At 39.2% G+C, this 12,070-nt stretch overlaps 1 protein-coding gene across 12 annotated transcripts in view; it reads right to left on the bottom strand.

Moving 5' to 3' along the window:
* SGIP1 (SH3GL interacting endocytic adaptor 1) overlaps positions 1 to 12,070 on the bottom strand; it is a 127,593-nt gene that overhangs the window by 37,761 nt on the left and 77,762 nt on the right. For 6 of the 12 annotated variants that reach the window (XM_089515374.1, XM_089515375.1, XM_089515377.1 and 3 more), the window contains 2 exons: positions 8,990 to 9,445; positions 2,359 to 2,483 (listed from right to left, as the gene is read on the bottom strand). In XM_089515374.1, coding sequence (XP_089371500.1) covers positions 2,359 to 2,483; positions 8,990 to 9,445 — 581 coding nt within the window. The remainder of the gene's footprint in view (positions 1 to 2,358; positions 2,484 to 8,989; positions 9,446 to 12,070) is intronic. The other 6 variants (XM_089515378.1, XM_089515379.1, XM_089515381.1 and 3 more) reach the window with 1 other exon arrangement.

The following is a 12,070-nucleotide window of genomic DNA, read 5'->3' as shown; positions in this document are numbered from 1 at the left end:
TACTGACAATTGTTGTGTTTGCATTCCCTTTGTACTTTTCCTGCCTCTTTTATTTGGATGTCTAAACCTTATTTCTAAATCTTCAAATTTTCAATGTAAGATTTCTATGGCGGGATACAGACCACCCCTCTGTGGCGGTCTGCACCTGCCCCAGAGGCCCCGATCCACCACTTTTCCAGGCCGCGGGGAAGTGGCAAAAGGCCGCTTCCCCGTGGCCTGGAAAAGGGCGTCCTTGGGGCTTCATGTCCCAAGGACACCCCGACAGCAGCATTTTGGAGCTCCTTTCGGCACCGCTGAAAGGGCGCCAGGACGTAACGGCCGTGCCGTGCTGTCTGGATGTGACACGGCTGTTACGTCAAAATGGCAGCACCCGTGTGTACAGGGCACCACCATTTTGGCACTCCATCACATGTTGGGGTGAGGCCGGTATGGACACTGCGTCCTCGACCAACCCCTAGCATATGCTGGGGCGCCACATATGCTGATATGTACAGCACCTAAGTCTTACATTTTAAATAACAAAGTCAAAAATTTGGGCACTGAAAGTTTCACTGGCAAGGGCAGAATTCCTGTTTGGGTGGCAATGTCCTCATTTTGCCCACCCCACTCCTGACTCCAGGCTTCCTCAAGCTGACGTCCTCCGGATGTTTCACATGCCAACTCTCTTTATCCATCATGATAGGCCAATAGTAACTTGAGCTGAAGTGTACAGTAGCCCACACTATCTGGAGGTACTTTTTTTTAACATGAGAAAACCTTTTGGAGATTTAGCACAATATAACAACTGTAGGACACACTATTTTTTTTTAAATGTGTGGAATCAAAGCATTCCAGTGGCACAAAATTAACACAAACAACAGGGGAAAAAATCTCAAATAAAAATCAATTGGTTAAATTCACCATGGGAATTCACACATGGATTTTCTGTTTTGTCCATGGTAATTTTGTAATTTTTCAACTGACAGAGATGTTTTAATTACAAAAAATACTTGGGTTTAGAAACAGATATGACACTGGCAAATGGACACTTAGAATGATGAGTACACAAGTCAATTTCACGGTATGAATGTTGAGAATCTCTGATTGGCTGTGACTTACTCTAATTTCCTTAAAATTAAAGGTTATAAAGAAATATTCACATTTTCTTCTCAAACAGAAGCATCTGTCATGTATGAAACGTGTAACACTTAGAGCAGCCTTTAGTTATGAGATATAGGCAAGTCCACAACCTTCATTTATCTATTGCAGTGTTAGCCCAGTAATTAGACTTCTCTGTACAATACAAATTAGAATACAAAAATTAACATAAAATAGAACAAACTGCACAAAATAAAATCAAGTAAACCAACCAGTGTGCTGTAGTGGTTTGAATGTTGGACTAAGATGCTGGGAGACCAGGGACTGAATTTTTGCTTGGTCATGGAAACCCATTGGGTAACTGTGGCCAAATCACACTCTCTCAGCCTCAAACAAAAACAATGGCAAAACCCCTCTGAATAAATATTGCTACAAAAATCTCATGATTGCCTTAAGACTGCCATAAGTCAGGAACTACTTTAAGGCATGCAACAACAACAACCAACAAAGAATTGCAGTGCAGAATATTAAAAATAAAACAAATTGCAACATAGAAAAATGCTAGCAACTCAAAGCACTGAAAACAGTTTTTAAAATACATGTGAGAATAAAAGGGCCTTCAACTGCCAAACCGAAAAGACCATAACATAGGCACCAGCAATATTGTTTTTTTCAGGCTATGTGGCCATGTTCTAGCAGAGTTTCTTCCTGACGTTTCGCCAGCATCTGTGGCTGGCATCTTCAGAGAATGCTTTCTCTGAAGATACCAGCCACAGATGCTGGCGAAACGTCAGGAAGAAACTCTGCTAGAACATGGCCACATAGCCCGAAAAACCCACAAAAAAGTATGGATGCCAGCCATGAAAGCCTTCGACTTTACACCAGCAATATTGTAGAAGGGCATTCTACAAATGGTGATCTATCTCCTAATATCAAATTAATAAGGCTGAACACCTTCTGAACAGGTCTTGCTGGCAAATGTTTTATAAAGTTCCACTCATGGTAAATTCACATTCTTCTACACTTCTATAAGTGTTGTCTTATTTTTGACAAGACAACTGTGCTTCATCAAACCTAACAAACTAGTATGCAATTTTACATAGTGACTTTCCATAAAAATCTGCCAATCAAATGTCATCTGCAGATATTCTTTTTGTGCACATTTTCAAATAATTAGAAGGGATAGGGAAAACATAATTTGCTTGTTACGAATTCTTAGTATACCACTATTTTTCTGCTTCAGGGTATAAAAAAAAGAAGAGACAAAAAACCTAAACATACCACATCAACTCCAGGCTTTCCTGGAGGTAATTTCGGACGAGATGGGGGTCTAGGTGGAGGAGGTGGTGGAGTAGGGCTGCTGCAGGATGCCAGTGGGGTTGCAGGGCGAGCAGGTGATGAAGACCCTGAAATAAACATATACAATAAATATGGCACTGAACTATTTTCACTGCAGTTCCCTCCAGCCCTTGGTCTGTACCTCTCAACACAGAGCAGGCCATCAAGCAAACCATAGCCAAAACAGCTTTTTGTTTAAGTTGGCAGCTACTGCATAACCGTATGATTCAGAGGTGTGGATGGAAAATGGATGTCACAATAAACAGAAAAGCTGATTTCTTTGCCACTGCTATGCTAGTGGCTTTTTCACATGCACATGACAAGTAAGACACAGTGGCTACAGATCATGCAGTGCTTCTGCACAAACCTCATTAAATTAAATGAGGAACCAGCACTTCATGAACATTTTAAATCAAAGATGGTAACTAAAAATAGCAAAATATTGTCTTGTTTCTTCAGTAACTCTATAGCCTACTCATTCTTTAACATCATTTTACTATAAAAGTGCAGAGTATGTTTGTTATGCAAACATAATGGGAATTGCCATCAAAAACTGTGATGCAACAACAGAGACCTAGATATGGAATAAACAGTAAGTTGTAAGGAAAAGAACAAGCCTTGCATCCTTTTTTTTCATTTGGCTATAGGATACTAGCAAATCAGAAAGAGGAAAAAAACTAACCTGTCTAGAATAAGGAAAAGGCTAATGTTATGTAGTCTTTAAAATGGCAGTTTTTAAGAAAGAAAAAAAAGTGTTCTACAATATATTTCCCCCAAAATTTTAAATAATTTTTACACATTGATACTGATGACTGTTAAATGAGAAATAGCTTAAATACCCAAGGAGAGATAGTTAAACTGTGTACAGCGGCCCTTGATATTCGCTGGGGTTTGGTTCCAGGACCCCCTGTGGATAATAAAATCTGTGGATGCACATGGCTAAATACAATAGTATAATAAAATAAAATGGTGTCCCTTATCTAAAAGAGCAAAATCAAGTTTTGCATTTTGGAACTTATATATATTTTTTGGAATATTTTCCAGCTGTGTTCGGTTGAATCCGTGGATATGGAGGGCTGACTGTAAGTTACATGCCAATATAAATTTGGTTATTGTTGTGTATCAGAATAAAGTCCAGCAATCATGAGCCAATTTACATAACTGTGTAAAAACAACATATAAATGGCTCCTAAACTTAAGAATAAATAGGAAAATTAGAAATTGTCTAAATTGTGTAGGGGTTTCCGTTTACTTTTAGTGTCATCTGTTTTGCTACAAGGATGTTGCCTTGCATGTTCTCAGTAACCTCAAAGGTTACAGAAGGAATTCATGCTGTGTCTTCTTCTCACTCCACCATTATTCTTTCAGGAAACTAGAACTAAAGTAGCAGGGAATGATCCACAGCATGGACTCCTTGTACATACTGTGAACATATGATAGAGATTAGTAAGTGATACAGGAAGGAGTGATGATGCAGCCAATGTCATGCTGCTAAAGGGATTGGCTACATTTTTTTTATTTGAGCACTCCGGTGTACAGTAATTTTAACATATCTCTCTTCCTTTCAACATGAAAAGAACAGTTACTACAGAAGATAAATAACAAGAGCCTACATCCTATTGTTAGTTACAACTACCATAGAGCCCCTGAACCAACAGTAGCTTGGTCAGTCAATACTGATGTAACTTCATTTGATTCATTTGACTATTCGGGTTGGGACCAACAACAGGATTCAGGTTGAGAACATGATTTCAAATGGAAAGGAAAGGGGAAGATGTTCCGCATTCAACACCAGAGACTCCTAATGTTTTTGGTTGCTAAAGTCAGTCATTTAAAATCAAACAAGACATTCTACATCCAATAAAATGTTAGTATCATAGTGTTGAGCATAACACTGACTGATTACATGCTTCATGCAGTCAGTGAAAAACACACATAAAACACACAGCCCTCAGAAGGTAAGATGGTGGGATGGTGAAATTTTTAAAATTCAGCACAAAAATAATTACAAAATAATGCTGTATTTGCTAAGCAGGTACTGAATATTTATTCCCCTTACCCCAGGTAAAGTCTTTCAAAAGTGTTGATAATTTAATGTATTTTATGTTCAGTGAAACAAACAAGACCCCATAGTGCTCAAATGCATAATTCCATGCATAGAGGTTAGTGGTTTTTCTTCATTACAAAACCACAAAGACCCAATTCTGTAAAATGGCTACACAAATGTTAAATCTATGTTAATCAAACTTTGAGATTTCCCTGTTGGCAATGTATTGCAGCAATAGGGATATTCTGGTGAATCCACAGATAAAAATTAAAATTGACAATAGGTCAAAAATGGAAGCATGCATCTCTGAAAGACACCCAGACTCTGACCTATGAATTCCCAGAGGAACATAGGCATCTGTGGCAGCTCAGTTCACTGCAGCTAAAACAGCTCAGCAGTCTAGGAGCATCAACAGAGCTTTACATGTAAGATACATTCCAAGATGCAAGTATTTCAATACATTTCCCTAAAACAATCACCCTCTACCTATTTTTACTCCTACATTAAATAATGAGGTAAGTACAATTAAAAAACATTTAGCTTGTTGATTTTGAATTTGTTTATAGTGGAAAAAGTACTACACTGAAACTACTAATCTAAAGAACAGTCAAAGAGTTCAGTAGTTTGGCAATTCCTGATACAATTCCTTTATTTCCTGTCCTTAAGCAAACATGACCAGCCTCCAGTTTATCTTCTATGAGCTCTACTAAAAGGTTTTTAGGAGAATTGAGCATACTTGCTCATGCTTATGTCTGATATGGTTGGTAAAATCTTAATCCATCTGAAATTCTGAGAACAGTACAGTTTGTGGTGTTCCACTTGTACTTTCATTGGACAGAAATCCTAGGTGGTAATAAAATATGTATTTATCCAGTTTCACTACTAATCCATCCCATATTTACACATTTCAGGTTGAATTATGTGATAGGAATAAATTGTCAAACTTCAGGAAAGTTCACCATCATGAGAATTAGGAGAAGAATTGTTTTTCAACATTAACATTGAGTCAACACTGACCAATATTTACAAGATTAACTAAAGAGATGTAAGATTTGTTTATTTTTAAACACATATCTTACAAAAATATTATCAGAAGTTAGCTTCTGTCACATTTAGTGTCTCTGTCTTCTATCACAAGTCATACATATCTGTTCTTAGGAATGTCAGTTGAAATTGTGCAGGAGAGGGAATTTCAACAGGTGCTACTTGTTACTCGTTGAGTGACAAGCCACACTTGCCAAAATTTCCTCTTCTACACATCCATTAAAGGGACAGGTGCTCTTTCCCTCATTTGACATGGCATCTTTACTACAGTATTTCTATTTCAGTCCAGTATTTAGACATAACAGTTATAATAATGGCGAACTTATGGCACGTGTGCCGGAAGTGACATGCAACGCCATTTCGCCAGGCACGGGTGAGAGGAAGAAGGCAGAAGAGGCACACACGTGCCCGTTCCACCTCCTCCCTGCCATTTTTGGGTCTCCCGCTGTCTCTCTCAGACAGTGGGAAGCCAGAGGCATGCGCCTCTGGCTCCTCCTCCCAGCCCTTTCCCGGCCTCTCCAAGACAGGTGGGGGCCGGGAAAAGGTTGAGGGGAGGAGGAGTGACCAGTGTGTGCCACCTGCTCCTCCCCAGGAACCTTTCCCAGCCTCCAGCTAGCAGGGAAAGGTCCATGGGAGGAGCAACAGCCCTGTGCCAGCTTCTCCGAAGCACCCCATGGGCCTGGAACGGCGAGAAGGGGCAGAGAAGAGGCCCATGCCGGCTTCTCCAAGCCCCCATTTGCCCTCCCAGACCCATGGCTGGGGAGCTATGGGCCTGGAATGGCAAGAAGGGGAGGAGAAGAGGCCCGTGCCAGCTTCTCCTTGCCCCCACTCTCCCTTTCTGACACCAACTGTCTGTCACAGACAGCTGGAGGACAGGGAATGGGTGGGGGGAAAGCCCCACCCCTGGAGAGCGGAAGTCCCCCCTCCAGAGATAAGACATCCCACCCCCTGGCACACAGCCCCCGCCCCTAGGGGCAGAAGGCCCACCTCGGCATGAAAACCAAAAAAGGTTTGCCATCACTGCACTAATCTCATGATCATATCATGGACCTAAATATGAGAGTTCCTTTTAAAAAATATAAAACATGTCTTGTATGTTTTAAAGTGACTACTAATACTACTTTTTCCTTAAAATTATCTTGAAAAATCTCAAATTATTGCAAGATAGGCTCAGACCTCTTCAAATTGGCAACTGTCTAGAACCCCCTGACTAGACAGCCTTCTCTCACCACCTTAAACTGAGGGCCTGAGCAAATGGGACAGGAGACCATGGGCTGAGCCCATGCTATCCTGCCCTCAGTGCTAAACTGGGTTTGTCTCATGGCCAGCATGGGCACCTGGGCCACTCTTTACTTTTTTGGTGTGTGAACCATCAGAGAAGCCCCCCCCCCCTTGCCTCATCTGAAGTAGAAATGGGGTGCCTGGCTGCATCCACATGGCGAGGCACCCTGTTTCTGTGTCAGACGGGCTTATTGGGGGGCTTCTCAAATGGATGGCACACCAGAAAGGTAAGGAATGGGAGGGGGTGCTGTCTGAACAGCCCAGTTTTTCTGCGGAGTTGCTTAGAAACTCAGCACAAAACCAGGGCTATTTTACCCCAGGGTAAAGACTCTTTACCCTGAGGCCAGTCCAGATCCTCTGGATTCATGTCTGTACAGGCAGGAGTGAGCCTGATCCTGCCATGGGTGTTTTGGCCTAGGTCATCTAAACTAGACGACGCAAGGCTGGGGGAGCCAGGCCATTTGACCCATGAGGACAATCCCAAAAAGTAAAGAGATCCTTATCCCTTTCCTTTCACAAGGGTGAAGAAGTTAGCAACAGCAGCAGGAGCTGATCTGAAACAGGAAAGATCTTTCCAGCTGCTTTTCAATGGAATATATGCTTTTCGTACTAGAAAACCTGCAATCTATATTTTTATTATTACAAATTATTATAAATTATTCTGTATTATAAATTCAATAGAAGCTAGAGGGCAACTTCCAAGTTCCTCGCCAGGGCACTGCACTCCTAAGCATGGCAAAGAAAGTAGTGGCATGTTCACTTATCAGATCTTCCTGGGGAAAACCTAGGCTCTGTCTTCCTTGCTTGGCAGAATGAAACATGGCTACATAGTGAAAATCAAATATTTGTTTCTTACTTAGGATGTCCCTGTTACCTTGAGAAAGGGGATGGGTTAGGGTTGTATATTTCAGAAAAGAATGGCATATTTCAGAAAAGAATAAGCAAGATATTGTTTATCCTTCACCCTCCTACCTTCCAATCCCCCTCCCCCCCCCCCCGGGGTTTGAAAGCTAGTCTATTGGATTCCTTTATATTTTAATAAACTGAAACATATTAATACATGTCTTTGAATATTAATCCAATTTCAAGTAAGACATTTATGCTCAATTTTAGCAGTTGTAGCAGAACAGCAGTTTAGCACCTTGGCATTCAGAATTTCCTCTCTGTAAATTTCTAGTCTTCTCCTTGAAAAGGCCATTCCTTTGACTTTCTTTTGTAAGACAAGCTGGGAACTAAACACTTGATCTTAGACAATAATCTTCTTTGCTTCTTGGGCCAATATAACTATTTGAAGCTGCCCCACTTTCATATATAATGATCCATTTCAAAATATTGCATAAACATTTAAGATACATTAAAACTGCACTGATGCAAAATTCAAAATTCCTGTGCAGTTTTTATCTGCGTGAAAACTTGCTTCTTTCAGTCCTATACTGATCGAACAAGAGGAAAATTCTTAACATAATTGTTACTGATACCAATGACAAAAATTGCTTTCCTTCTCGTGGAACTATTAGCCACAGAAGAGAAGCTTCTATCTGAAGGTTCAACACTGATGAAGGTCTGAGTTTGTTGAAAAGCATGATTCCTGAAAGAGGTGCATGAAATATTTGCTAGGAGAGCATATAATGTCAATACACAGTTGACTCATAGTGCTTCCCATGTGGTTTTTAGCCACAGAATAAGTTGTTCTGAACTTGAAGATTAAGAATAATGCATATCAAAACCTTCCCACTTAAGAGTCTGTGACAATTTGGCAAAAATGGACATGTGTAGTTATCAGTTCCTCCTGGGGAAAACCTAGCATCTGTCTTCTTTGCTGGGCAGAAATGATACATGGATACATAGTGAGAATCAAATACTTGTTTTTTTTACTTAAGATGCTTATTAAATTTAGAGAATTCCTAATTTAATGTAAAAGATAGTTTTTACATCTATATTATAATTAAAGATATAGAGCTCCCCAATAAACCTTCAGCAATGGTAGGGAAATAACAAATAGTATCAAGGATTGAGGGTTAGGTTGGACCACAAAAGCACAGAATAAAAATAATAATAAAAGCCACTAGGCACAGTACAATCAAACAAAGGGAATGACTGATGCTTAAAAGCCAACCAACTAAGAGTAGCTAAAGAGGTTTTGTGTTCACACAGCAGCATTCATGGCCACACTGAAGCACACTCAAAGCTGTTTTGACATACCACTGGTGCTTCCTGTGCCACCGCCAGAGCTGGGTCCAGGTGATGACACCACTGTTCTGTAGGTAGGAGGTGGAGGGGGAGGCGGTGTTGCTCTCTGTCCCACCCCAAAATCTTTAGGAGATGCTGCTGGTGCTAAGTTATCATCTTTAACGTGGGTCTGCTCAGAAACTTTCTTCTGAACCTCTTCTAAATTGAGTGGTGATGGAACACTGCGAGAGGTTTCAGCCTCTGGAGGCTCATCTGGGATTTCTGATGCCACAGGTGGGGACACCACTTTTTCCCGTGAAGTCACCTCTGGAGTTACGTTTTCCGAGGACTGATCAGAAAAACTGATCCATTTATCCTCCACGTTAGCAGCAACAGACGTGGGGGATAATACAGGGCCAAAAATGCTGTCCAAGTCATTGATTGATGGTAGTTTTTCACTTTTGACCTCTGCTGCTGTCTGGTCATTTCCTGTGGTCAAAGTAGTTGATTTTAAACTTCAACATCAACTTGTACAGCTGTGTTGTACTAATGCTCTACTTAACATACGGGGCTTTTAAAATCAGCTTTATTCTAGCACAGACATTTTAATTGCATGTTTGAATGGTGCCACCAGGAAGGCAATTCATGTGCATAAATAGCTACATAACATGAGAAATGTATATTATCCATAACCATATGAAGTACATTCCTTGTAAACTAGCATACAGAGCATACTGCCTACACAACTCACTTTAACGGAATACACAGTAGTTTAAGAAAACTGCTAATGCAGTGATTTTATCTGTAAATATTATAAGTAAAAACTACAAAGTAATCTAAAATTGGAACATGGTGACTTACATACAGATATGAATTCTTGCACTGAACATATAACTACAGAATTCATATTTATGATCTGCAGCATACATCATTTTACAATAAATATAGGATTCTGTTCAGTAATCATTATGATCTATTACTTTTTAAGCAAAAGTATCAGAGTCTATCAACAGAGAATTTAAAAAGGGAATAGTTTTTCTCAGTCACAAGTAAGGAAAAACCCCCCGAAAGAATATAAGGAGATTAAAAGTTACTAAATATAAATGATAAATAATTAGTGCATTTTATTTAGGAATATACAGAAGCAGCATTTAGGAGTGCATAGGAGAATGTTAGCTGATTCTATTTCAATATTCTCTTTCAAGTTCAATGATTTCCTTGGTGATAATATTCTGACGGAATGACATCTGAGAAAAATAGATGTTAACTCCCTCCAAAAAGTAGCATTTCAGCATACTTATATTTTTCTGCATGATAGTCAATAGTCACAATCTTGCAGTTCTAATTATCCATTATCCACTCACATCATGGAAAATGTTTATTTGTTATGTTACTTCATATTGGGTCTGATTTATATTGACTCTGACCTATCATTGAGTTTTCTTGGCCAAATTTATTCAGAGGAGATTTACCATAGCCTTCCTGTTAGACTGAGAAAGCATGACTTGCTCAAGGTCACCCAGCGGGAGTCCTAGAACAGTACTCAAACCACTGCAGTTGGCAAGTCTTTTTCGCCCAAGTCTATTACTAGGATATACCTCCTATTACCTTTAAATTCCATAGCATTGCGTCAAGGTAGTTAAAATGGTGTCAACCTGGATTATTTCTTCAGTGCAGATGCAGCATGAGAAAGCTAAAATTTAGGAATGACTGACTGGTTTTATCATAATGAAAAAAACTCTTGTTTTTATTGCTGTGGGTACGCTTCGTGTAATATATGTGACAATCTTATACAGGAAATAAATGATCATACATAGCAGTGTGTTTCATGTGGTTAATGTTAACTTTGCAGGTATGTATTATACCTATAAATAAATAATGGGAGGAAATACCAATGTGTACATAAATAAAATACTGAATAATATAGAACAAAATTTGCATGTATATGTAGACAAAAACTGTTAAAACATCAAGTTTGTTTTCACTGCATAATGTAACATTTATGTTCAGTATCATAACCATCTTTTCCATATCTTTGTATCTACCTACTTGAACTTAAGCCATAAAACAATGATACTCTCATTGTTTTAAAGTGTGTTCATACAGCTACCTAATTTCATTTGCAACATGAATGATATGCCTATAAGCACCTTATTTACAGTGGTTTTTTTTAATTTGCCCCAATGGCTTAGATCCCAACATTCTGTTAAAGATTTTATTGTCCATGGTACAGGGTTTTGCATCTTCACCTTTCAATCTACTCCTGAAGTAGTAGAGCTTTAGAAAAGGTGTAAGATATGGTTCAGGGGCTTGTCGATGGGGAGTTTGCTGGAGATCGCTTCCTCTTTGTGTGTATGCCTTCAAGTCACCTGTTGACTTATGGTGACCCCAAAAATTTCATAGTGTTTTCTTAGGCAAGGAATATTCACAGGTAGCTGTGTCAGTTCCTTTCTCTGAAATATAGCCAACAGTGCCTGGTATCCATTGGTGGCATCCTATCTAATTACTAACTGGAGCTGGTCCTCTGCTTCTAAGAAAAGGCTAAGATCAGACAGGATCAGATCAGACAGCCTGAAAAGGCTAAGATCAGACAGGATCCTGTGCCTTTAGAGTATTTAGGTGGTTAAGTTCCCTATATCATTTTACTTACTCATACTCTTATACAATGTTCACAGTTTCAAGATAGAATTGGTATTATGCTACTATATGTCTTCTGCAGTTATCAACAAGAACCATGAATTTGCTGACATTTCTCATAGGCTTACTAAAACTTTCCAATTTCTTTTATCACAATAAATTAAGCCTGACAAATTGTCTAAGGATAAATGAAGGAATGAACTGTTTCATTCCCATACAGTCATATTTCAGGATGGACTTGTTCGACATTTCAGTACAACATAGGCAGCACATTCAAAATTTGAAGGGCTTTAAAAACAGAATAAAGTGTTAGATTTGTTCCAGACTTTTTGGTTGTTGTTGTTAAAAAAAGGGAAAAAACTGCTAAGATACCTGAAGGTGGTTGGAAATCTTAATTGATATTAAATGCATGTTTATCATGTATATATAAAATGTACATAACTGCATGGCCATTATCAAGAAGGGATTATAGTGGTT

This window comes from Sceloporus occidentalis, unplaced genomic scaffold (genome assembly GCF_023333645.1).
Source record: "Sceloporus occidentalis isolate IW3139 unplaced genomic scaffold, rSceOcc1.0.p SCAF_3, whole genome shotgun sequence".
Classification (NCBI taxonomy): domain Eukaryota; kingdom Metazoa; phylum Chordata; class Lepidosauria; order Squamata; family Phrynosomatidae; genus Sceloporus; species Sceloporus occidentalis.
The sequence above is the reverse complement of the archived record's forward strand: the minus strand, read 5'-3'. Positions and strand labels throughout refer to the sequence as shown.